At 45.9% G+C, this 27,520-nt stretch overlaps 1 protein-coding gene and 1 pseudogene across 2 annotated transcripts; both read left to right on the top strand.

Moving 5' to 3' along the window:
- Window positions 6,328-16,475, top strand: LOC102176598 (mast cell protease 3). 2 transcript variants are annotated; one of them, XM_018066529.1, is made up of 5 exons: window positions 6,328-6,494; window positions 14,681-14,828; window positions 15,300-15,435; window positions 15,626-15,883; window positions 16,216-16,475. In XM_018066529.1, the coding sequence occupies exons 1-5, from the start codon at window positions 6,440-6,442 to the stop codon at window positions 16,369-16,371; spliced, it is 753 nt and encodes a 250-aa protein (XP_017922018.1). In that variant the 5' UTR covers window positions 6,328-6,439; the 3' UTR covers window positions 16,372-16,475. The 2 variants fall into 2 exon arrangements, with proteins under 2 accessions (XP_017922018.1, XP_005701629.2); XM_005701572.3 differs by lacking the exon at window positions 6,328-6,494 and adding an exon at window positions 14,399-14,460.
- On the top strand, window positions 18,828-21,848 carry LOC108633175 (annotated as a pseudogene).

The following is a 27,520-nucleotide window of genomic DNA, read 5'->3' as shown; positions in this document are numbered from 1 at the left end:
GGTGCTAGAGAAGACTATTTTGAGTCCCTTGCACAGCAAGGAAATCAAACCAGTCAATACTGAAGGAAACCAACCCTGAATATTCATTGGAAGAACTGATGCTAAAGCTGAAGCTCCAATACTTTGGCCACCTGATGCAAACAGCCTGATGAAAAGACCCTGATGCTGGGAAAGATTGAAAGCAGAAAGAGAAGAGGGTGACAGAGGATGAGAGGGTGGAATAGCATTGGACTCAATGGACATGAACTTGGGCAAGCTCCGGGAGATGGTGAGGGAGAGGGAGGCCTGGCGTACCATAGCCTGTGGGATCACAAACATTTGGACACAACTTGGCAACTGAACACACAAACACTGTTTATACCAGACAAAGATTTTAAATTGACTGTCTTAAAAATTCTCAAAGAAGAAAAAAAAATACTCAAAGAGCTGAAGGGACCATCAAAGGACTAAAGCAAATCAGAACAATATATGAAAATATAGAGAATGTCTATCTGTTCAGTTCAGTTCAGTCACTCAGTCGTGTCCGACTCTTTGCGACCCCATGAATCACAGTACCCCAGGCCTCCCTGTCCATCACCACCTCCCAGAGTTCACTCAGACTCACATCCATCGCCTCAGTGATGCCATCCAGCCATCTCGTCCTCTGTTGTCCCCTTCTCCTCCTGCCCCCAATCCTTCCCATCATCAGAGTCTTTTCCACTGAGTCAACTCTTCGCATGAGGTGGCCAAAGTACTGGAGTTTCAGCTTTAGCATCATTCCTTCCAAAGAAATCCCAGGGCTGATCTCCTTCAGAATGGATTGGTTGGATCTCCTTGCAGTTCAAGGGACTCTCAAGGGTCTTCTCCAACACCACAGTTCAAAAGCTGTCTATAAAGAGATACAAATTAAAAATCTGGGACTGAAAAGAACAATAAGAGAACAAAAATTTCAATAGAGAATTTCAACAGTATATATGACTAGGCAGAGGAAAGAATCAGTGAACTTGGAGGGAAAATAAAATAATTCAGTCTGAAGAGTGGAAAGGAAAAAAGAATGAAGAAAAATGAACAGAATTTAAGGGACCTATGAGATATTATCAAATGTACTAACATATGCATTCAGGGAGTCACAAAAGGAGAAGAAAGAAGGGTCAGAAAAAAATACTTGAAGAAATAATGGCTAAAAAGATCCCAAATTTGATGAAATATAGGAATGTAAACAAAAAAGAAGCCCAGCAAACTCCCAAATAGTCTCAAAGAGATCCACACTGAGACACACTACAACCAAAGTGTCAAGAGCCAAAGACAAAATCTAGACAGCAGCAAGACAGAAGTGATGACTTAGGGACAAGGGATTTTTCAATGAGAGTAATGCCCAATTTCTCATCAGCAACCACAGAGGCAGTGGCATGATATGTAAATTGCTGAAAGAAAAAGATCTGGGAACCACAAATTATATATCTGGTGAAAGCGCCCTCCAAACATGAAGAAATAAAGATGCTCCCAGATAAACAAAAGCTAGGGGAATTAATCATTGTTACTGCCATGTAGACCTGCCCTGGGCTTCCCTGGTGGCTCAGCAGTAGAGAATTCACCTGAAATGCGGATGACACGGGACTTGAATGTTTGATCCCTGCGTTGGGAAGACCCCCTGGAGGAGGGCATGGCAACCCACTCCAGTATTTCTTGCCTGGAAATTCCCATGGACAGAGGAGCCTGGGGGCTACAATCCACAGTGTCACAGAGTCAGACACAACTGAAGTGACTGGGCAAAGCCCAGCACCCAGCCCGCCCTACTAGAAACGCGAAGGAGCATCCTTTAAGCTGAAACACAAAGACACCAGATGGCAACTTGTAGCCAAATAAAGAAAACAAAATCTCTGCTCAAAATAACCACATAGACAATTATAAAATCTAGTAGTATTTGTATTTTTGGCTTGTAATTTCTTTTTGTTTCTCAGATGATTTAAAAGACAAATGCATAAAACAATAATTATAAGCTCTGTCAAAGGACACACATGGATAAAGGCGTAATTTGTGACAATAACAAAGTAGGCAATGGAACTAGATAGGAGCAGAGTCAATGTATAATACTGAGGCTACACTGATATGTACTCAAAGTATATTGTTATAAATTTAGGGCATTAACCATGGTAACCATTAAGAAAGTAACTTTAAAATATACAGAACAGGAAATGAAGAGGGATTCAAAATAGCACACTAGGGAAAAAAGTGATCAAATGCAATAGAAGACAATTTTGAAGAAACAGAAAGTACATAAAACATATAAAAACCAAATAGCAAAATGGCAAAAGTAAGTCCCTCATTATCAGCAATCACTTCAATTGTAAGTGGATTAAACTAACCAAGTAAAAGACAGATTGAGAGAATGAATTTAAAAATATGATCTAACTCCATGTTGCTTGCAAGAGACTCCCTTTAGAGCCAAAGATAAAAATGGTTGAAAATGAAACAATGGAAGAAGATATGCTATGTAAATAGTAATCAAGAGGAAATTGGAATGGTTATACCAATACTAGATTAAATGGATTTTAAGTGAAAAATTGTTAAAAGAGACAAAGGACATTATATATTGATAAGAGATCAATTAAGAAGACATAACACACCAAACATCAGAACTCTAAAATACATGAAGCAACATTGAGAGAATTGAGGAGAGAAATAGTTTTATAAAAATAGTTGGAGACCTTACTTTCAGTAGTAAATAGTACCGCTATAAACCAATTAGATTACACATACTCCTCAAGGGCATATGAAGAATTCCCTAGGATAGACCATAGGTTAGGCCATAAAACATTTCTCAATACATTTTAAAAGACTGAAATAATACTTCAGCAATACGTGAGCCGTGAACTTCCAGATATTCAAGCTGGTTTTAGAAAAGGCAGAGGAACCAGAGATCCGATTGCCAATATTGGCTGGATCATCGACAAAGCAAGAGAGTTCCAGAAAAACATCCATTTCTGCTTTATTAACTATGCCAAAGCCTTTGACTGTGTGGATCACAATAAACTGTGAAAAATTCTGAAAGAGATGGGAATACCAGACCACCTGACCTGCCTCTTGATAAACCTATATGCAGGTCAGGAAGCAACAGTTCGAACTGGACATGGAACAACAGACTGGTTCCAAATAAGAAAAGGAGTATGTCAAGGCTATATATTGTCAGCCTGATTATGTAACTTCTATGCAGAGTACATCATTAGAAATGCTGGGCTGGAAGAAGCACAAGCTGGAATCAAGATTGCCAGGAGAAATATCAATAACCTCAGATATGCAGATGACACCACCCTTAAGGCAGAAAGTGAAGAGGAACTAAAAAGCCTGTTGATGGAAGTGAAAGAGGAGAGTGAAAACGTTGGCTTAAAGCTCAACATTCAGAAAACGAAGATCATGGCATTCAGTCCCATCACTTCATGGGAAATAGATGGGGAAACAGTGGAAAGAGTGTCGGACTTCATTTTAGGGGGCTCCAAAATCAGTGCAGATGGTGACTGCAGCCATGAAACTAAAAGACGCTTATTCCTTGGAAGGAAAGTTATGACCAACCTAGACAGCATATTCAAAAGCAGAGACATTACTTTGCCAACAAAGGTCCGTCTAGTCAAGGCTATGTTTTTTCCAGTGGTCATGTATGGATGTGAGAGTTGGACTGAGAAGAAGGCTGAGTGCTGAAGAATTGATGCTATTGAACTGTGGTGTTGGAGAAGACTCTTGAGAGTCCCTTGGACTGCAAGGAGATCCAACCAGTCCATTCTGAAGGAGATCAGTCCTGGGATTTCTTTGGAGGGAATGATGCTGAAGCTGAAGCTCCAGTACTTTGGCCACCTCATGCGAAGAGTTGACTCATTGGAAAAGACTGTTGCTGGGAGGGATTGGGGGCAGGAGAAGGGGACAACCGAGGATGAGATGGCTGGATGGCATCACTGACTCGATGGACGTGAGTTTAGGTGAACTCTGGGAGGTGGTGATGGACAGGGAGGCTGCAATTCATGGGCTCACAAAGAGTTGGACACGACTGAGCGACTGAACTGAACTGAATACAAATTATCTTTTTTAACCACAGTGGAAGGAAGCTAGATATGAATAACAAAAGGAAAACTGGAAAATTCACAAACAGAGAAATATATGGAAATTAAGCAACACACTCTTAAGACCCAGTGGGACTAAGAAGAAATTATAAGACAAGTTAGAAAGTACTGTGAGACAAGTGAAAATGAAAATGCAACTTACCTAACGTATAGGATTCTGTGAAAGTCATGTTCAGAGGAAAACACATAACTATACGTGAGGAACAAGAAGAAACATTCCTAACCAGCAACACAACTGTAAGCCTAATAAACTAAAAACAGATCAAACCACTCAAGCCAGCAGATATAAGGAAATACTAAAGATTAGAACCAAACAATCAAAATAAAAAGAATCAACAAACCAAAAGCTGGTTCTTTGAAAAGATCAATAGAACTGATACACTTTTAGCTAGACCAACAATAAAAAAGAGAGCGAAGATTCACATTACTGAAATCAGAAATTTAGAAAAGGGGACACTTCTACCAACCTCAGAGAAATGAAAAGAATTGTTAGAGAATACTATCAATGTTTGCACACCAACAAATTAGATAAAATCAAGATGAAATGAACAGTTCCCTGGAAATATAGAAATAACCAAAGCTGATTCAAAAATAAATAGGAAATCTAATCAGACTTGTGACAATAAAGAAATTGAATCAAAAATCAGAAACCTTCTAACAAAGAAAATCCTAGGCTACCCTGGTGAATTCTATAAAACGTTTAAAGAAGAATTAACACTAGTCTTACCCAGACTTGTTCCAAAAAATTAAAGAAAGGGGAACACTTCCTAATACTTCCTACTATCATCCCAAGTATTTTAAATGCACTGCCTATGATAATAATCTGTCTGTGAGACATAAGCAAATGAGTAATATTTTTCCTTTCTACTTTCCAAATTTTCTTGATGAACATATACTACACACAAATAACAAAGCTAATTTTATTTTAAATATTTCTACTGGTGGGCAAACTAAGTTCAAAAAAGTAAACGTTCGATAAATGTATTTGGTCTGATAAGGAGGATATTCACCCTGGAATTCCATCTTTTGATGCATAATACTCGTCAGAAAGCTGTAAAGTACGTCAAGAATACGTCAAGATAGACACTTAAATCCCCAGACTCTAACCACTCAGACATTGTTGTTCTTGAACAGGGCTGGGTTTGGACTATTTAGAAAGAACTGTCCTTTATTTCCATACAGCAAGGTCTTCAGCAGAGTTTGTTCAGCCAGTGTGAGCCTCTAATGCGCCTGGCCTGCTGAGTCTGAAGTGCGGCCCTCTGGACACAGCACAGACAATACTCAAAGGATAATTATAGGTCTTCGCTCCCCAACATGCTCTCCCACTTCACATGGCATGGGCCACTTAGTCATCCCAACGTCCTTTGGCGAACCAGCCCTTTCCCTGTCTTAGTTCAGGTGGTTTAGGTGGAACCCACCCCAGCCTACTCAAAGGAGGAATGACCTAGGCTTACATCAATCTGTAGATGCAGTTTCTAGAGTCATAGTGATTCATTAAATTAGACCAATAAATGTCAAGTGCAGTACGTTTGTTTGCAAAACATGGGCAAGAGAAATGGACTCTATCACTCTGAGTATTTGTAAGTTTTTTAAATGGTGGGGTTCTTTGTTTTTTTTAATTTATTTATTTTAATTGGAGGCTAATTACAACATTGTAGTGGTTTTCCATACATTGACATGAATCAGCCACGGGTGTACACGTGTTAGAAAGGAAATTAAGAGGATGAGTGGATGGCTTATGGACTTAGTAGTGGGCAGGCGAGCTCTGTGCATCCCTGGACCACAGCCCTTCCCATGCTGCACTCAGGTCATGGATGTCTCTTTCTCCTCCAGCAGATGGTCAGCTCTCTAAGGGAAGGAGACGCATCTCCAGTGTGTTCGGTCATAATAACATAGAGAAGAGCTTAAACCCACATCTGCTCAAGAAATTATCCTGTGGACTTAGCAGCATGGAAATGAGGCCCTGATGGTTCTACCACTGGGGACTCTGGTTTCTGGGCTCTACTACCTCTGCTGGTCGATACCACATCCTACAATCCCCACCTTGTCCTCTTGGGTTCCTGCTCTGGGCTGGAACAAGTGCTCTGCTCTGAGTCATCATCTGTGGGTACTGGTGTGGTCACTGGATGTTTCTCACACAACCACCCAGAGAACGTCATCAGGCAGATGGAGTGGGGGCAGGGCAGGCTTTCATAGAAAACCTTTAGGATGAAGCATCGCAAACCCGGAGGGGAACACGAAATCACTGAGTCCACGGACACTGCGTTTCTCTCCAGGAGGCTGGGGGATCTACAAGAGAGCCAGGAGGAAGCACCAGCATCTCCATCCTGGGCAGTCTTTCTCGGAAGATGCAGCCACTCCTGCTCCTGGTGGCCTTTCTCCTGACCCCCAGGGCAAAGGCAGGTGAGTGACCATCCCCATCCCAGGGGCCCAACCCCATCCTCCAGGTGGCACAGAGGTCCCGCCTGTTCTGCATGTCCCTGATCCAGCTATCCACCAGGAAGGAACATTCAGAACACCAGCTCCCATCCCACCTCATACCAGGGAGTATGATGCTGGATAAACTGCCAGCAGGAGAGAGCAAAGCCTGCTCTCAAGAGGAGCCAGTGGGTACCAGCCCCTCCTCCAGCCCTCCCTTTGCCCTCTGGAAAGTAGAACTTTCCCAGAAGTGATGGCAGATGGTCCCAACCTGGAGAAAAGAAAATACTAAATTGCCCCTGAAGAGGGCAGAGTGGGTCTGGCCTCTGCTTCTACTTACCTCAGCATCTGCTTGGCAGATCCTGGAGTTGGTGCCTCTGTGTTTGCTCAATCCCTAAGACCCAAGGCCCTTTACCCAACTCGACTTCCCTTCCCAGGCCCTCAGGGGCTCCTCTCTTTCAAGGATGAAGCCAGTGTTTGGTAGACCTGAACTGCTCTGCTTCCCAGAAGCACACCAGCACTGGCCATACCAACAGCCCCATCCAGAGGCCCACTGTGAGCAGGGAGGGTGCAGGAGGGGGCATGGTGACTCCTTCATGCAGCCAACAAACACTCACCAGGCACTTACTACCAGTCAGGCCCTGGGAAAGAGGCTATGGCGACATCTAGGTCCCTACTCTGAATTCCTGCACCCTGGAAAACAGGGCTATCCTGAATAAAATAGGGTAATGGGGCCCTTAGAAATTCACCTGGAATGAAGCACAGGTCGGGGAGGAATTTTCAGAAGCCTCTAGGACTTGGCTATCCCTAGGACAGGAATGAAAAGTGAAAGTGTTGGTTGCTCAGTCCTGTCTGACTCTTTGAGACCCCAAGGACTGTAGCCCACCAGTCTCCTCTGTCCATGGAATTCTCCAGGCAAGAATACTGAAGTGGGTTGTCATTCACTGATCCAGGGGATCTTTTCAGCCCAGATATCGAACCTGAGTCTCCTGCATTGCAGGCAGATTCTATGCTCACCTCCATTTATGTGTGGGAGACAGATTCGCAGACCCAGACAGCTGCTCTGTTCTAGAGGAGGAAGTTGAGCCCCTTCCCAGCCTCCTCCCGCCCCACCAACTCCAGGCCAGGCTGGACTCTCCAGTGCCCAGCAGTTCTGAGCATGAAGCCGATGCCCACAAGGTACACTCAGTGGGGGCACACAAGCAGAACAGCCCTTTTCCTTCAGGGGAGATCAGCGGGGGCCATGAAGCCAAGCCCCACTCCCGCCCCTACATGCTTTGTTTGTAGTGATGCTTCCTAAGGCCCACTTGACTTCACACTCCAGGATGTCTGGCTCTAGGTGATTGATCACACCATCATGGTTATCTGGGTCATGAAGATCTGTTTTGTATAGTTCTCCTGTGTATTCTTGCCACCTCTTCTTAATATCTTCTGCTTCTGTTAGGTTGATACCATTTCTGCCCTTTATTGTGTTCATCTTTGCCTGAAATGTTCCCTTGGTATTTCTAATTTTCTTGAAAAGATCTCTAGTCTTTCCCATTCTGTTGTTTTCCTCTATTTTTTTGCATTGTGCATTATAAAAGACTTTCTTTTTTTCCCCTCCTTCCTATTCTTCGGAACTCTTCATTTAGATGAGTATATCTTTCATTTTATCCTTTGCCTTTTGCTTCTCTTGTTTTTATTATCAGTTTTCTAGATAATGATTATAATTTTTAATTAATTATTAATGCAGGTAAATCACATTAATAGAAATCAAATAATTATGCAATGTTCTTCAATCTCATCTTAGCAGCAGTGGTATTAAATTTTAGTAGATTAAATACTCCAAATAGCAGAGACTGTCAGTCTAGATCAAAAATGTAAGATCCAATTTTGTGTGATTTACAGGAGAAACATCTTGAATATAAAGACATGGATAGAAGATAAATTAATGGGGAAACAAAAAAGATGTATCCTGTAACCCCAATTTAAAAAAAAAACATTATCCATGGTATATGCTGTTTAACTATAGAATTTTTGGCCATCTGTGAGATAACATAGAGTAGAATAATTGTTTTCTTTTTTCCTTATTTCTATTTAGCTTAGCAACAGTGAAGTTGAGACTCTTCATTAGTTTTTATATATGTTTTACTGTGAACTTTCAGATTTTTTGCCCATTCTATCAGGTTTTTCATCTATTTCTTCTGGATTACAGATCTCTGTACATTATAATAGATCGATTAACTTAATTGTGACATATGTTTTTCACAAGTTTGCTGCCTGTAAATCAAATATGCTTGTACTCATTTTTGATATAGAAACACTAAAAATTATTTTTTCAAATCATAATTTATTTATTAGCCTTTCTTAGAATGTTTCTGGGTTTCCAGTCATTACAAGAAAGGCTTTCCCCACTCTCAATCTATAAAGGAATTTCCTTGGGCTTATTTCCAGTGCATGTTTGGTTTTATGCTGTACATTTGAATATACAAATATCTATTCAAACTTTATTCTGGTGGTTTCTATGAAGTGTTTCTCTAACTTAATCTCTTAACAAATGACTAGTTCAAAAATCTTTGTTAAAAGTCCATTTTTTCCCTCATGATTCGAAATGCTACCTTATTAGAAACTACCTTTCCGTATATACTTGTGCATGTTTCTGCGTTCTTCCGTTCTGTTTCACTAGTCTCTCTGTCTGTTCATCGCTCAGCTCCACACTGTCTTCCAGAAAGAACTTTAGTAGTTTTTAAACTCCATTAGGCTGTCTCCCATACTGTTCCTTCTTCTTTGTGGCATAATTTCCCTCGTGATTCCTTCATACTGATTTTTCTCAGAAATTTCACAGATTGTCTAGGACTTGTATAACATCAAGAGAAAAAAATGGATTGATTTTTTAAACCACATTATGTTATTTTATATCATGCTTATGTATTATCTTTGGGAGAATCAGTACCTTTTTTTGGTGTAGATTCATCCAGTCCAAGAACTAAGAACACCTTGATGTTTCTAAGTCTGTTTTTTTCAGAAGTGCTTTAACTTTTGTTTTGTTTTTCAGAAGTGCTTTAACATCTTGCACAAACATGTTTTTTACAATTCTGGTTAAATTTTTCCTAAGCTTCGTGTATTCCTCTGTTGCTACTGTACGGAGTTTCTTTTCAGTGATCTCCAAGCTGGTTATCATTTGTTTAGGCGAAAGGTACACGTTTCCAGTTTTTCGATTTTTTGATTTTTGGCTGTGATGGGTTTTGTCTCTGCGTATGGGCTCCCGCGACTTGCCGAGAGGGGGCGCTACTCTAGCTGGTGCGTGGCCTTCCCACTGAGGTGGCTTCTCCCTGCAGAGCACAGGGGGCGCAGCTTAGGCGGCTCTGCAGCATGCAGACTCTTCCTGGACCAGGGAGACTGGCAGGTGGATTCTTATCCATTGGACCACCAGGGTAGTCTCTGTACAGATTTCAGCTCCGGACCACTCTCAAGCTTATAGAAAAGCTACAATTGCGATACAAAACCTTTTGTTTTCCAGAACCATTTGCAAGTAAAGTTACAGGCATGGTGCTTCATTGCTTTTCAAATACTTTAGAGTGTAATTCCTAAAACAAGGACACTCTTACGGAACCACATTCAAACCATCAAACCCAGGAAATTAATATCCATGTCATCATCTAATCCTCAGACACAGAGAAATCTGGCTCATCACCTTTAATATGTTGACTTATCTGATTAGTCTACAAAGAGATTCATATAACATATCTCTCACCCCTCTTCCACAAGTGCAAGACCCTGCTGCCCCCACCTAGGCTCTGGTGATCCACACCAGCCAGCCCCTTGGTACCAACAGCCATTTTACCATATTTGTCCTGCTCTAGCCTATCCTACCAGACTGCCCCCAAACCCATGAAGGCCTATAAATTCCCCTTGATCAGAAACCAGCTTGTAGCCCGTCCCTTGGTGAACACCCTCTTCACCTCACTGGGGCATTCACTCTGCACCATACATGTATTCTGGTTACCTGATGCAGGCTGCCCACTGCAGAGTAGGGTGAGAGGTGTGACCACTCAGGAGAGAGGCCTGGCATGAGCACATTCTCACCCTGCACAGGCTTGGCATGGACACCCTACCCTGGTTTGCTGGGGCTCTCCTGCCAGAATCCCTGTTGGCAGTGGGCTTTGTTTCTTTAACATGTTGTTGCTTTTGAGGGGGAGCAGGGGGTGTGAATCAAGATGTTTAGGACCTACAATATTTTCAACTCCATGACTCTCTTCACCTTTTCCATTATGAAGACATGACCAGGATGATTTGGTTTGCAAATGGTACAGGAACATCAGAAAGCCATTCTCGGGGTAGCGGTGGGGGAATTCTGCTTTGCCTCCCTGGCCTCCTTTCTCCCTTCATGTAGGATTCCCTTCCCACAGCCTCTTCTTCCCTGATTGCAACATTCCTGATGGGGGTAAGGTCTTCAGCTCAGTTCAGTCGCACAGTCGTGTCTGACTCTTTGCGACCCCAAAAATCGCAGCATGCCAGGCCTCCCTGTCCATCACCAACTCCCGGAGTTCACTCAGACTCACGTCCATTGAGTCAGTGATGCCATCCAGCCATCTCATCCTCGGTTGTCCCCTTCTCCTCCTGCCCCCAATCCCTCCCAGCATCAGAGTCTCTCCCAGTGAGTCAACTCTTCATGTGAGGTGGCCAAAGTACTGGAGCTTCAGCTTTAGCATCATTCCTTCCAAAGAAATCCTAGGGCTGATCTCCTTCAGAATGGACTGGTTGGATCTCCTTGCAGTCCAAGGGACTCTCAAGAGTCTTCTCCAATGCCGCAGTTCAAAAGCATCAATTCTTCGGTGCTCAGCCTTCTTCACAGTCCAACTCTCACATCCATACATGACCACTGGAAAAACCATAGCCTTGACTAGACGGACCTTTGTTGGCAAAGTAATGTCTCTGCTTTTGAATATGCTATCTAGGTTGGTCATAACTTTTCTTCCAAGGAGTAAGCGTCTCTTAATTTCATGGCTGCAGTCACCATCTGCAGTGATTTTGGAGCCCCCCAAAAATAAAGTCTGACACTGTTTCCACTGTTTCCCGTCTATTTCCTATGAAGTGATGGGACCAGATGCCATGATCTTCGTTTTCTGAATGTTGAGCTTTAAGCCAACTTTTTCACTCTCCTCTTTCACTTTCATCAAGAGGTTTTTTAGTTCCTCTGCACTTTCTGCCTTAAGGGTGGTGTCATCTGCATATCTGAGGTTATTGATATTTCTCCCAGCAATCTTGATTCCAGCTTGTGCTTCTTCCAGTCCAGCATTTCTCATGATGTACTCTGTATATAAGTTAAATAAGCAGGGTGACAATATACAGCCTTGACGTACTCCTTTTCCTATTTGGAATCAGTCTGTTGTTCCATGTCCAGTTCTAACTGTTGCTTCCTGACCTGCATACAGATTTCTCAAGAGGCAGGTCAGGTGGTCTGGTATTCCCATCTCTTGAAGAATTATCCACAGTTTATTGTGATCCACACAGTCAAAGGCTTTGGCATAGTCAATAAAGCAGAAATAGATGTTTTTCTGGAACTCTTTTGTTTTTTCCATGATCCAGCGGATGTTGGCAATTTGATCTCTGGTTCTTCTGCCTTTTCTAAAACCAGCTTGAACATCAGGAATTTCACGGTTCACGTATTGCTGAAGCCTGGCTTGGAGAATTTTGAGCATTACTTTACTAGCGTGTGAGATGAGTGCAATTGTGCGGTAGTTTGAGCATTCTTTGGCATTGCCTTTCTTTGGGATTGGGTGAGGTCTAGGGCCCTTCTATTTTTAACTGGTAGGAGCTCTTGATTGCTTCAAGGAGTGGAATATGGTAGAATAGATACCTTATGACATCAAAGTAATAGGTAATGAAAAGAACCCAGCTTGTGTCTGGCTCATTTCTAAGCAGATGCTCATCTGGGGGCAAAGCAACCCCATGTTGTGAGGGAGACTAGCAATCCCGCAAATGAAGACTGCTTGAGGGACCTTCATGGCGAGAAGCCAGCATGCCCAGTGAGCAGCCAGCACCATCCACTCAGCACACGTGAGCGAGCCTTCAAGAGATTCAGCCTCCAGGCTTCAAGCCTCCCTGATACCAAGGGAGCAGAGGGGTGCTATCCACACTGCACCCTGACCAAATGCAGATTCCTGGGTAAAAGTAACATTGCTGTTCTTTTTTAAACTACTCAGTTCTTTAGTAATGGGAATAAGCCGTCTTCAGCATCACTCTCACACCATTCTGTCCATCCCACACCATGAATCTCACCATCCTTGTCTGATCGTGATGGTTTTGTCTCCTTAGCCATAAGCAAGAAATCTTATTTCCAATGCTTCCCACAGTCTCACACACAAAGGGACCTCAATCTACAATGACCTTGGTGTAAATTCTTTTGCACAATGAAGGAAACTACAAGCAAGGTGAAAAGATAGCCCTCAGAATGGAAGAAAATAATAGCAAATGAAACAACTGACGGAGGATTAATCTCCAATATATACAAGCAGCTCATGCAGCTCAATATCAGAAAAATGAACAATCCAATCAAAAAGAGGGTAGAAGAACTAAACAGACGTTTCCCCAAAGAAGACATACAGATGGCTATTAAACACATGAAAAGATGCTCAGCACTGCTCATTATTAGAGAAATGCAAATCAAAACTGCAATGAGGTACCATCTCATCCCAGTCAGAATGGCCATCATCAAAAAGTCCACAAACAATAAATGCTGGAGAGGCTGTGGAGAAGAGAGAACCCTCCTGAACTGTGGGTAGGAATGCAAATTGATACAGTCACTATGGAGAACAGTATGCAGACTCCTTAAAGAACTAGGAACAAAATTATCATATGACGCAGCACCTCAGTACTGGGCATATACCCTAAGAAAACCATAATTGAAAAAGGCATATATACCCCAGTGTTCAGTGCAGCACTACTTGCAATTGATGGGACTTGGCAGCAACCTAGATGTCCATCAACAGATAAATGGATAAAGATATTGTGGTACATATACACAATGGAATGTTATGCAGCTGTAAAAAGGAATGCATTTGAATCCATTCAAATGAGGTGGATGAACCTAGAACCTATTGTACGGAGTGAAGTAAGTCAGAAAGAGAAAGACAAATATAGTATATTAATGCATATGTATGGACTCTTTCTATGTAATAGAAAGATGGTGCTGATGATCCTATTTGCAGGGCAGCAAAGGAGATACAGACATAAAGAGCAGACTTACGGTCACAGTGAGGGAGGGAGAATGCAGGATGACTTGAGGGTGCAATGTTGAAACATATACGTCACCATATGTAAAGATGAGATAGACAGCCAGTGGGAATTCGCTGCACGATGCAGGTAACCCAAAGCCAGTGTGCTATGACAACCTATGGAAGTGGGATGGAGAGGGAGGTGGGAAGGCAGTTTAAGGGGGAGGGGACATTTATACCTATGGCTGATTCATTATGATGTATGGCAGAAACCATCACAATATTGTAAAGTAATTTCCCTCCACTTAAAAATGAAACAAAATTGTTAAATAAATAAATAATAACCCCAGTGATCTAAAGAGAACTACAGAAATGAAGACATTCTTGAATCTCTCATCATGAGCCCCAGGATGCTGGGGCTCAAAGATCTGGTATTTGCCGATACAACCTCTCACTGCTCCTATCTGTAGCGATTTTCTTGTTTTCTGCTGAGTAATGGCACCAAGCCAAGAGCTTATGGGTGCCTCTGTGGTGACCACTAAGCACGTACTCCACTCAGACCCCAAGACCTGATCAGACAGAGGTGTGAGGCTTTCAGAAAAGTCTCAAGTGATAAAAACCACACCAGAGCAGACACTTAGGGTTAAAAGACCAGACAGAAGCAGCAGCTATTCAGAATCTGATCAGCCTTCCTGGAGAGATGGTCCTGTTCCTGCTCCTGGCGGCCCTTCCTCTGTTCCCCACTGGGGAGGCAGGTGAGTGATGGTCCCACCCTCAGAGGCCCAGACCCACCCCACATGGACAGACCTGCTCAGATGCTACACTCATGCACAGCCTGGGCCTGGTCCATGTAAGGAAATTTCTGAATTCAGGTCAAATTCCAACAAAGTCAAAGACCAACAACTCTGGGCCCATCTCCCCCTCTCCAGCCTTGGCTCCATGAGCACAGTGGGCAGGCTGGAATCTTTCTTTCAGGGAAAATCATCGGGGGCCAAGAGGCCAAGCCTCACTCCCGTCCCTACATGGCGTTTCTTCGGTTCAAGATTTCAGGGGAACCTTACGTATGCGGGGGTTTCCTCGTGCGTGAGGATTTCGTGCTGACAGCAGCTCACTGCCAGGGAAGGTGAGGAGCAGTGCCTGGGCCCCCATCCCTCTGCTGAGCCCTCCCAGGGAACCCTCTTCTCAGGGGCTGCCAATCTTGGCTACCAGCAACACAGAAAGTTCTTCGGAGGACAGGTGAGCCTTGGGGAGAGATGGACAGGTCAATGCCAGTGATGCATGGAGAGAAGGGACTGATCAAACCTGAGACGGAAGGAAGCCAAGGTTGTACCCTGGAGTCCAGAGTGCAAATGTGAGAAGTTCACGTTTTCCTTAGAGACAGCCAAGCCTGTGCAGGATTGAACACCCTCCGTGGACTCCAGGAACTACCACCCTGCCCAGGCTGCCAGAGGCAGGCAGCACAGAGAAGCCCAGACCCAGGGCCCATCGTCTAGAATTCGCTTCCCAGTCCTGCCCTGTTCCCGGCAGTGCTCTGTCCTTCAGGCTCCTGGTCCGTATCTCCTGTGACTCCCCCTCCCTTCTGCTATGTGTGCAGACCAATGAAGGTCACACTGGGGGCCCACAACATCAAGGAGAAGGAGAGGACCCAGCAGGTCATCCCGTCAAGACGTGCCATCCCCCACCCAGGCTATAATAGTGAGACGTGTGCCAACGACCTCATGTTACTGCAGGTGGGACACGCGGCTGCACCGGTTCTGGGACACTTTCCTCCCAGGGTTCTGCATCCCCCATGACTCATTCCCGACACTCCTCCTGTACGTCCCCTTCCATGGTCCCAGGGCCGCTGGAAGGCAACTCCACAAATGTCCTGCAGTTTCTGTGGGCCATCAGTAGGTGAGAATGCCTTTCCTCTGCCTTCAGCTGAAGAGAAAGGCCAAAATGACCGCTGCTGTGAGCACCATCGGCCTGCCCAGCGGCTCAGATACGGTGAATCCAGGGATGCTGTGCAGTGTGGCCGGCTGGGGACTCCTTCGTGTGAATGGCTCCACCGCAAACAAACTGCAAGAGGTAGAGCTTGAAGTCCAAAGGGATGAGGAATGCAAATCTCGCTATAGAGTTTACAACACCAGCACCCAGATGTGTGTGGGGAACCCAAGGATGAAGAATAGTGCTATGGAAGTGAGTGACACACCTTTATGCATGCAAAGCCCTGGGCACAGCCAAGCTGTGGGGACGGGGAGCAATGGGAATGAGCCCTGTCCCTGTGTCCCCAGCCTGTCCTCCTATCTGGTCTCTGTCCCATGTCCCTGGGGGGTGAACACTGCCCCACAGTCACATATTGGTGGAGGCTTCCTGCAGGAGGAGGGGGATTGTCAGGGCCAGTCTGAAACCTCAGGACCAACAAGGCCCTGATATCAGCCAGGGCCCCTAACAGAGACCACCCACCCTACGGTGGCAGGGAAACCAGACCTGAAGAAGGTGAGCTCAGCCCTTGCTCTCTCTGCCCACAGGGTGACTCCGGGGGCCCCCTCGTGTGTAATGGTGTGGCCCAGGGCATTGTGTCCTATGGAAAAGATACACCTCCAGATGTCTACACCAGAATCTCAAGGTTTAAGCAATGGATCAAAGAAACAATGAAAATGTACAAACTGCAGGGGCCAGACTGAGGTCCCCCAGGATTGCTCTGTCCATCTTCCCCGGGGTAGAGCTGTTGGGCAAAGTGGGTGGAGAAGGGCTGCCTGGAACTTAATAAAGTTTTATCTTTTGAGCAGAAATCACTGATTCCTCCTTTATTCACATACTTGTTAGGCACCTACTCTGCCAGGGGAACATCTGTTCACATTTCTGATCTGTCACCAGCTTCCCCCTCCAGCACATACACCGCCCCTCTCATCCCCACCTTCCGTCTCTGGAATAAAACTTCTACTGTACCAGTAGCCAGCTCCCTCCAGTCACAGGTCCCCAGTCCCAGCTCCCCCTGCAGGCTACCCGTGAGCTCCATCAGAGAAGGGAGACCCCCTCCTCAGGAGTATAGGTCCCACTTGATTCCCACCCGCATGTGTTATCTATATACCCTCTGCCTTATCCACACCTACTCCCCTCCCCCACATCCCAGTGTCCAGGAGGCAACAGAAGAGAATCCAGATTTGGAAAGGGGACCACCTGAGAAACTCAGGAGTTGAGGGGGGCACTTTCCCACCCTAACAGATATGGGGGAGGTTTTCAAAGGTGTGGCTCACCCCATGACTGTTCCTTCCCTGCATCAGTGCAGGCAGAGCTCAGAAGCCTGAGAAAGTTTCAGGAGGACTTCAGTATTCCTAGGCCCAGCTTGAGTGCCTGTCACAGCCTCTTGGAGTCCTGGGCCCAGGGCGCTGCGCAGCCTCTGGTGTCCTGAGGGCACATCCTCCTTAAGCCCCAAGGGACCTTGAGGGAGCTCTTCCACCTTGGGCTGAGCCAACCACTCCCCACCTTCATCATTCCCACGTGTGTTTATGTATGAATATATTTATCTCCAAAGGAAACTCACTCTAAAGAAAATCATTGGTTTCAAGGTATCCTAAAGTTTCAGAGAGTATCTATAGCCTATAGTTATTGGGTACATTTCTTCCTGTATTTTTTTTTTAATCAATGGCTGAACTTTTGATGCAAGATTCAGAAGAGCAACCTCAGTTTTAAGACATGCAGCTTAGAGAGGGCTTAAGAGGAGTGGTTTGCTGAACATTTGAATGGAGAGTGAGCTTCAACTATTGCAAAATGTGTTCTGGCAGAAAGTAACACATATTCATCAAAATATATTCCTCATAAATGGAACATACTCAACATGGTGCGTGCAAGGGTGCGAAGTTACTGCAGGCATGCCAGATTCTTTGTGACCCTATGACTGTCGCCCTCCAGGCTCCTCTGCCCATTCATCACAGAAAGACAACTAAATACAGCACATATGGATAAGAAAATAAACGCAGCGCAGTCCCTCCACCCCCAGATCACCGTCAGTAATGCGGAGGCACATTTCCTTCCACCGTCTTTCTATTTATTCATAAGATGCTCTTGCTTCAACTCCCTTGGGGTTGGGTTGTTTAGAGCTCCTCATGCCGTCCTTTCCATTCCTCTCTCTTTTGTCCTCATACTGGGGAGAGTGTTGGGTCATCTGCACATGTTTAGGATGGCCAGGCCCAGAGACATCTGAGACGTGGCTCTCTGGACTCTGGACAGAGAATACTTAGTGGGGAGTAAGGATTAGATGATGGGCATCTGTTTCCCCTTCCCCACTCACCAGTCACCAGCATTGCTGGAGAGGAAGCCCCTCCTGACTCACAAGCACCCTGATTCAGGTGGGACAGCCCCCAGGTGAGTTTGAGGGGCACTGAATACCTCAGCACAACCCAATCCTGTCCCTCATTGCCGAAGGACCCAGTGATGGTTTGTTTTGTTTCAATGAATATCAAGTCCAGGACTTTCGTTCAAAATTTTCAGACAAGAAAGTCTCTCTTTGTTACAGAATATTTATATTTAAAAAGAGATTCTAAATGCTCCAAAAATGTGAGGCTGGAATCCAGCAAGACAGGAAGTGGGGCTGCTGTTTGGGCCACTGGGTGAGTCCAGGTCTTGCTGCTCCTCGAGCAAGTGCGGTCTCTGCCTCACCCTGGGCCCCAAGAAGAGCCCCGCGCCGTAGTCCTCACGCACATGTCCTCTGCCCGCAGACTCTAGGACTCCTCCAGCCCCTGAGCTTCCCAAGTACAGGAGCCATGTCCCTGTATCCCTGACCCTCACCTATTGGGTAGTTCTTCATGCTTTCCCCAGAATCAAAGAAGACCCGAGAGGGGAGAAATGTAGACCCTCGTGATTCAGTCACTGAGGGCCTCTGGGGATCCAGCTCCTCCCCTGGCTGCAACATAGCCTCCACTTCCTTGCTGTTCCTCTTTGCTCTGTGACTCTGCAGTGGGAGGGCAAGTGTGGTGACAGCCATTCTCACCTATCCCACAGCAGAGAACATGGTCACACGTGGCATGCTCACACCCGGCTGGGGGAAGCACAGATCTGCAGCTCTGGGGGGGTCTGTGGGGGCACTGAGCCTCCCTGCTTCCTACCCCTGTGCTTTGTGTCTGGAAGGAAGAAACCCCAGCAGCTCTGACCTGGGCAAATCTTCTGGAAGATGCAGCTACCCCTGCTCCTGATGGCCTTTCTTCTGCCTCCCGGGCTGGGACACGTGAGTGACCGTCCCCATTCCCTACAGGGTAGCCAATCTCACTAAACCTCTGCAGTCCTGGCCCTTCTGCTCAGCTCCAATTTCTGAACCAGGTCCCATCCCAACTGAGACTACAAGTTCTATGCTGCATAGACATTCAGCAAGGATGGATGGTAGGAAGCAAGCTTTCACTGAAAGCTTCTATAGCTCTTAGCCTCTCTCAGCACCGGGAAAGTGGGCTGTGCATTTGGTGCGGGATGTGAAGCTACAACACACAATTAAGAACTTCCTCCCTCCCGCCAGGAAAGGACACCTCAGACAAACCATTCACAGCACGGGAGGTGTCAGTGGACCCAGATTAAGAACCAGAGAAACTTGTCAGTTTCCCCGCCCTTCACTCCTGCCCAGGAGAGGAGCCCAGGGTGTGACTGGTCAGAAATGGCTAGATGGCAGCACCCAAAGCTCTCTGGGTGTCGTTACTCTTCCCCAGGCCCCAAGCTATTCATTTTCTGCCCCACTGTCTTGGGCAGTGTCCTCCCCTATCCCTGTGGTCTTAAATCCCACCAGTACTATCCCCACCAAACCCCAGCCAAAAGCTAATTGGAGGCCATTCACGTGTCCAGTCAACAGATATCTACTGAGATCCTGGGAGGCATTATGCCCTAGGACATGACGATTTTAGAAAATCCAACTCCATAAACTCATAGGTGTATTTTTAGAAAACGGCACCAATCAGGATGTTAGCAGAGGCTCAGAGGGGTCCAGGAGACTCCATAAGAGTGAGGGCTCATCAGGGGTCCCATCCATGATCTTCTGGGCTCCATCCTCTGGAAGGCAGTCTTGGGCCCCTCCATATGTGTGTGAATCAGGACGTGGAGATTAATACTGAGGTTTGGGTTTCAGAAAAGGTTATCCCACTGCAGTGAGAACCCAGGGGACTCTCCCCTAGTGTCTGTTGAGCACTGTCGACCCACCTTGACTGTCATCTTCCCAAATCTTCCTTCTAATCATAGCCTCTCCTATCTCCCCATCTTTCAGCCTTTTCTTTCAGAGGAGATCACTGGGGGCCATGAGGCCAAGCCGCACTCCCACCCCTACATGGCTTTGGTTCAGTTTCTGAAGGAGAAGGTTTGGGTGAAGTGTGGCGGTGTTCTCATACAAAAGGACTTTGTTCTGACGGCTGCTCACTGCAGAGGAAGGTGAGGGGCAGTAGCCAGCCTACCCTACCTGAGGCCTGGACAGGGACCCGTCCTCTCCCCAAGAGCTGAGCCCAGGGGTACCCCTCCCTCACCCCAGGATCCTGGAAATCAGGACCACAGGAGCTCATCAAATAAGCCATCTTACGAGCAGGACTAGGGTGATGAAAAGCTGAGAAACAGGACAAGTAAAGTTTTGAAGTCAGTGGGTCGGAGGTGAGAACAAGAGGCAGGTGTGAGAAGGGTCGATCCACAATGGCCAAATAAAGCATCAGAGAAGGATGAGAGTGTTCAGTGAGAGCCAAAACCCAGACTCAGAGTCACTTCACAATATCGCTGAGAAAGCTCCCGGGAGCCCTGCCCTCATGTCCCCGAGAAGCACAGGGCCGTCACTCAACCCAGGACCGTCTGTCACCTCAATTCCCCCTAAGCTGCTGCCCTGCCCTGGTGTCAGCTGCCTGTCACAACTCCTGGGCTGTATCTCCGGTGACCCCATGATCCCTACACCCCTGCTCTGCTCTCCATGCAGCTCAATCAATGTCACCCTGGGGGCCACAACATCAAACAGCAGGAGAGGACCCAGCACGCCATCAGGGTGAAGAGGGCCATCCGCCACCCAGACTATAATCCTGAGAACTTCTCCAATGACATCATGTTACTGCAGGCAAGGAAAACTCCCCACTGGCCCTGCCCTCCTGGGATCACATCATAGATCTCCCAGGATCTCCTGCCTCTTTCTTCCTTCCCATCCTGGCCACCTGACCAGTCTCAGGGGAGGTGAGAGATGGGGTCCATGCAGCCTCATCATGGCATCCAGGCCAGAGGACCACCGGCTGAGCCAGACTCTCGTCTCTTCCCATCAGCTGGAGAGAAAGGCCAAGCAGACGTCAGCTGTGAAGCCCCTTAGTCTGCCCAAGGCCAAGGCCCGGGTGAAGCCAGGACAGGTGTGCAGTCTGGCCGGCTGGGGGCAGGTGGCCCCGGGCACTCCAGCCACCACCCTGCAGGAGGCAGAGCTGACGGTGCTGGAGGATCAGGTGTGCGAATCCCTCTACCCCAGTCACTACGGCCGGGCCACCCAGATTTGTGTCGGGGACCCAAAGAAAGTGAAGACCGGCTTCAAGGTCAGTTTTCCTGCATCTAAGCACACAGACCTGGGAGGTATGGGTAGGGCAGAGGCCGTATCTTCATCCTCAGCTAAGAGCTTTGACAGCCTGCTCCTTGAATCCAACGTTTTGCCTTTTTTTTTCCTGAGTTGGTCAGGAAGCATCAGTCATCCCACAGCTTTCTTATCACCAGAGTTTCCAGGAGAAAATTTCACAGAAACGTAGACTTGAGTCCAGCTGCTAAGAACAGTCAGAGTCAGGCTGGAGCCCCAGAACTAGGACGTGACCAGGCCTGCCTGGGCCGGGTCTTCCCCACAGCCCCTGGCTGAGACCACCCAGCCCCGGCTGCAGAGAAGACAGAGCAAGGAGGCCTGCTCAGCCCTTATCTCTCTGCCCACAGGGTGACTCCGGTGGACCCCTCGTGTGTAAAAAAGTGGTCCATGGTATTTTCTCCTATGGAAAGGCGAATGGGAAACCTCCAGGAATCTTCACCCAGGTCTCACACTTCCTGCCCTGGATAAAGAGAACAATGAAGCAGCTCTAACAGAAGCTTGAGACTGACCTTTCTCTGCACTGACCACTGTCCTGGGGCAGCAACAAGAATCCCATAGGGATTGGCAGTGGGATCACAGGGCCATAATAAATGGGATCTCTAAAGCAATGGTGACTGAATTCCTATTTATTCATGGAACCACCTCAATGCATAACCACGAGGCTCCAGGGCGCCCTCTGCTGTCAGTTCTGGGTTTTACTTCCTCCTTCCTCCCTAGCCCTCTGCTTCTGCTAAGTCGCTAAGTCGTGTCCCACTCTTTGCAACCCCATGGACTGTGGCCTGCCAGGCTCCTCTGTCCATGGGATTTACCAGGCACAAACACTGGAGTGGGTTGCCATTTCCTTCTCCAGGGGATCTTCCCGACCCAGGGATCGAATCCGTGTCTCTTGCGTCTCCTGCTTGGCAGGCAAATTCTTTACCACTAAGCCACCCTAGGCCTCACTCCTCCCTAAATCCCATGCTGTCTGTATAGAATCTCATTGATTCCTCAATGAGAAATCATTGAGAAAATGATCTGGTGCTTAGCCAAAGCAAGAAAATCTCTTTGGTGCTTAGCCTTCCGCCAGGGATGAATCTAAAGGGCAATTCCTTAAAAAGGACAAATTCTCCCCAAAATGGTCCTCTCTGGGTGTTAGAAATTTCTTACCTCTCTAAGCCAAACACTGTCACCAACCCCTCAACAATTTAGCAAAGAACAGGTCAGAGGACGGAGAATAACTCTAGGGACCTAGCAGGTCAGGGGGCCATGCCATGGGCACTCAGATTCCTGTCTCCAGAGCCTCTCTCTCTCCTGTGAGGGCAGGCTGCTCCCATACTGGAACTGTCTGGAGCTTAGGAGGCAGACATGTTCCCATGATGGTCCTCAGCTTCACTCAGGTCCCATCTCCACACCCTGCCCCAGGCCCAACACGGGACTCAGTCAACCTTGCTCCCTGTGTACCGTCCCACAGCAGCCCGTTTTCCACCTGAGTGCCCTAGCCACCAGCTCCTTTCCCTTCCAGCTCACCTGGTTTTCAGCCACTGTCCCTGCCATACCTAACCTCCCATCCAGTACCTTCTGCTTATCAGAGGAGCCAGGACCCACCTCCCACCTGGGAAGGGCCACCTCAGGCCCTGGGTCCAGCCCAACATCCCCAGGGGCTCAACCACCACCAAGGCCTGTAGAGGTACTGAGAGGCCTCAGCCCTTTCAGCCTGGCCTGGCATTGGGCCTCTGACTCCCCCTGCTGGCAACCGGGCTATGGCAGCCTTGTGAGCCACAGGGATCCAGGGCTGCTGGGTGGGAAAGTATGATATTGCCATCCATCAGTAGATCAAATACTGATCTTTCTCTTTGTGCCAGAACATAACAAGCTCTGTCTCTGCCATCAGGAAAAGTTTAGTGGTGAGAAGTGAAGTGAAGTAGCTCAGTCGTGTCCGACCCTTTGCAACCCCATGGACAGTACAGCCTTCCAGGCTCCTCCATCCATTGATTTTCCAGGCAAGAATATTGGAGTGGTTTGCCATTTCCTTCTCCAAGAGATCTTCCCGACCCAGGGATCAAACCTGGGTTTGCACCTTACAAGCAGACAGACGCTTTACCGTCTCAGCCGTGCAGGAGACCTGCATGGTCTTAGCGGTGAGAAAGTTCCTTTAAATTTCCGTGGTGCCTCCCTTTCCACAGGGAAGTTCACACTGGCACAGATAGACCTGTATTTGGAATCTGGAAGAAATCTTGTCTATCTGGAAGAAATCTTGTCTTGAAAATAATTACTTTCTCTGTATTTTAGTTGGATGGTACATTAGAGTTTCAATGCATAATCTTGTTTGATTCCAGAAGGGCAATGTGAAATTGGAAGAGGCTTGGAGACCCACAGGTCCTGGGGTTTGTAGTCTGTGCTCCATGGAGTCCACGTCTGGAAGGGAGGGAGGGAAGAGACCCCTGGACCCGCCTCTTTTGTTATCTTACATGTGGAAGCATGATCCTCAGTTTGCAAACCAACGAGATGCCATATTTAATCTGAAAGACAGTTCGTTGTGACCCCGATGTCTTGAATTCTTTAAAAAGCACCACCAGTGACTTGAGGATGATCACTTCAGTTCAGTTCAGTGGCTCAATCATTTCCAACTCTTTGCGACCCCATGAATCGCAGCATGCCAGGCCTCCCTGTCCCTCACCAACTCCCAGAGGTCACTCAGACTCACTTCCATCGAGTCAGTGATGCCATCCAGCCATCTCTTCCTCTGTCGTCCCCTTCGCCTCCTGCCCCCAATCCCTCCCAGCATCAGAGTCTTTTCCAGTGAGTCAACTCTTCGCATGAGGTGGCCAAAGTACTGGAGTTTCAGCTTTAGCATCATTCCTTCCAAGGATATCCCAGGGCTGATCTCCTTCAGAATTGACAGGTTGGATTTCCTTGCAGTCCCAGGGACTCTCAAGAGTCTTCTCCAATGCTACAGTTCAAAAGCATCAATTCTTCAGCGCTCAGCTTTCTTCACAGTCCAACTCTCACATTCATATATGACCACAGGAAAAACCATAGCCTTGACTAGATGGCCTTAGTCATCAAAGTGATGTCTCTGCTTTTGAATATGCTATCTAGGTTGGTCATAATTTTTCTTCCAAGGAGTAAGCATCTTTTAATTTCATGGCTGCAGTCACCATCTGCAGTGATTTTGGAGCCGAAAAAAATAAAGACTGACACTGTTTCCACTGTTTCCCCATCTATTTCCCATGAAGTGATGGGACCAGATGCCATGATCTTCGTTTTCTGAATGTTGAGCTTTAAGCCAACTTTTTCACTCTCCTCCTTCAGTTTCATCAAGGGGCTTTTTAGTTCCTCTTCACTTTCTGCCATAAGAGTGGTGTCATCTGCATATCTGAGGTGATTGATATTTCTCCTGGCAATCTTGATTCCAGCCTGTGCTTCTTCCAGCCCAGCATTTCTCATGATGTACTCTGCATAGAAGTTAAATAAGCAGGGTGACAATATACAGCCTTGACATACTCCTTTTCCTATTTGGAACCAGTCTGTTGTTCCATGTCCAGTTCTAACTGTTGCTTCCTGACCTGCATATAGGTTTCTCAAGAGGCAGGTCAGGTGGTCTGGTATTCCCATCTCTTGAAGAATTTTTCGCAGTTGATTGTGATCCACACAGTCAAAGGCTTTGGCATAGTCAATAAAGCAGAAATAGATGTGTTTCTGGAACTCTCTTGCATTTTCCATAATCCAGCGGATGTTGGCAATTTGATCTCTGGTTCCTCTGCCTTTTCTAAAACCAGCTTGAACATCTGGAAGTTCACGGTTCACGTATTGCTGAAGCCTGGCTTGGAGAATTTTGAGCATTACTTTACTAGTGTGTGAGATGAGTGCAATTGTGTGGTAGTTTGAGCATTCTTTGCATTGCCTTTCTTTGGGATTGGAATAGAACTGACCTTTTCCAGTCCTGTGGCCACTGCCGAATTTTCCAAATTTGCTGGCATATTGAGTGCAGCACTTTCACAGCATCATCTTTCAGGATTTGAAAGAACTCCACTGGAATTCCATCACCTTCACTAGCTTTGTTCATAGTGATGATTCCTAAGGCCCACTTGACTTCACATTCCAGGATCTGGCTCTAAGGTGAGTGATCACACTATGGTGATTATCTGGCTCATGAAGATCTTTTCTGAACAGTTCTTCTGTGTATTCTTGCCACCTCTTCTTAATATCTTCTGCTTCTGTTAGATCCCTACCATTTCTGTCCTTTATTGAGCACATCTTTGCATGAAATGTTCCCTTGCTATCTCTAATTTTCTGGAAGAGATCTCTAGTCTTTCCCATTCTATTGTTTTCCTCTATTTCTTTGCACTGATCACTGAGGAAGGCTTTCTTATCTCTCCTTACTATTCTTTGGAAAGATGTTCAACATCACTAATTATGAGGTATTAGGTTGGCGAAAAAAATAACTGCAATTTCAAATTGAATTTTAAATCATTATAACTAGGCTCAAACACTTCTTTATTAATCATAATAGGAACCATTACTATCAATACATTTTTGCCACCAAGAAATAAGTTTATTTATTTCTGTAAAGTAAAAATCCATGATTCTGGATTTGACCAACTCTCAGAAAGTATTTTCTACCTCCTGCTGGTTGTGGAAGTGCTTTCCCTGAAAAAAGTTGTCGAGATGCTTGAAGAAATGGTAGTCAGTTAGCAAGAGGTCAGGTGAAAATACTGGATGAGACTGAACTTTGTAGCCCTAGTCATTCAACTTTTGAAGAGTCGGTTGTACGATGTGTGATCAGGCATTGTCATGGAGACCAACTGAGCACATTCTGTTGACCACTGCTGGCTGTAGGCATCAATTTTTGGTGCAGCTCATCTATATGCTGAGCATACTTCTCAGACATAACGGTTTCACTTGGATTCAGAAAGCTATAGTGGGTTAGATGGGCAGCAGACTACCAAACAGTGAGCACGACCCCTTTTTCGGTACACGTTTGGCTTTGGGACGTGCTCTAGAGCTTCTTCTCAGCTCCACCACTGAGCTGGTGGTCGCCAGTGTCATATAAAACCCACGTTTCATCACAGGTCACAATCCTATCTAGAAATGGTTCGTTGTTGTTGCATAGACTAAGAGAAGATGACACTTCAAAATGATGATTTTTTTGATTTGCGATCAGCTCATGAGGCACCCACTCATCGAGCTTCTTTACCTTTCTGATTTGCTCCAAATGCTGAACAACCAAAGAATGGTTGACACTGAGTTCTTCGGCAGCTTCTCGTGCAGTTGTAAGAGGATCAGCTTTGATGATGCTCTCACTTGGTACTTGTCAACTTCCAATGGCCGTCCACTGCGCCCCTCATCTTCAAGGCTCTCATCTCCTTTGCAAAGCTTCTTGAGCCACTACTGCACTGTACGTTCATTAGCAGTCCTGGGCCAAATGCGTGGTTCATATTGCAAGTTGTCTTTGCTGCTTTACGATCCATTTTGAACCGGAATAAGAAAACCGATCAAGGTGCTTTTTGTGTAGCATCATTTTTCTAGTCTGAAATAAAAATAAGTAAATAGCAAGTAACAAGTCATTAGCAAAAAAACATAAAGCAAGAAATGTGCATTAAAATGACATATGACATAACCATATTTAAGAATGTATTCCAATATCAAACAGCAAAATGCAAAAACTGGGATTCCTTTTGCACCAACCTAATACATGCACATCAAAATCGCAATATTACCACACACATCTTAGAATAACTACTCTCAAAAAGACAACAAATGATAAGTGTTAACAGGATGCGTTGAAAAGACAAAGCCAGTATACTGTTGTTAGGAATATAAATTAGTCCAGCCTCCAAAGAAAACAGTACCAAATTTCCTCAAGCACTTAAAAATAGAATTACCATAGGATTCAGCAATTCCACACCTGGGTATATATCCAAAGTAAAGAAAAGCACTAATTCAATAAGTCATTAATATATGCACCCCAATGTTCAAAGAAGCATTATTTACAAAAGCCAAGCTATGAAATCAAGCTCGGCACCATTAACAGAGGAATGGAGGGAGATGGGGTAGCATATATATACACACAACAGTGTATACTCAGCCGTGAAACAGCGAAACTTCTCCATTTGCAGCAACATGCATGGACCTGGAAAGTATTAAGTTTACTGAACTCAGACAGAGAAGGATAGCTACTACACATTTTCACTTATATGTGGAATCTAAACTATAAAACAGTTGAACCAATTTAACAAAACAGAAACAGACTCATAGACACAGAGAACAAATTAGTGGTTACCAGAGGGGAGTGGGTG

This window comes from Capra hircus, chromosome 21 (assembly GCF_001704415.2).
Source record: "Capra hircus breed San Clemente chromosome 21, ASM170441v1, whole genome shotgun sequence".
Classification (NCBI taxonomy): Eukaryota; Metazoa; Chordata; class Mammalia; order Artiodactyla; family Bovidae; genus Capra; species Capra hircus.
Note: the sequence above shows the minus strand (reverse complement) of the source record. Positions and strands in the feature narration are given on the sequence as shown.

Bases quoted from the DNA above. Each gene is read 5' to 3' on its own strand.
- LOC102176598 (XM_018066529.1), top strand. From the start codon at position 6,440: ATGCAGCCACTCCTGCTCCTGGTGGCCTTTCTCCTGACCCCCAGGGCA. The intron at 14,829-15,299 runs GTGAGGAGCAGT...CTATGTGTGCAG, and splicing joins GCAGCTCACTGCCAGGGAAG to ACCAATGAAGGTCACACTGG. The intron at 15,436-15,625 runs GTGGGACACGCG...CTCTGCCTTCAG, and splicing joins ACGACCTCATGTTACTGCAG to CTGAAGAGAAAGGCCAAAAT.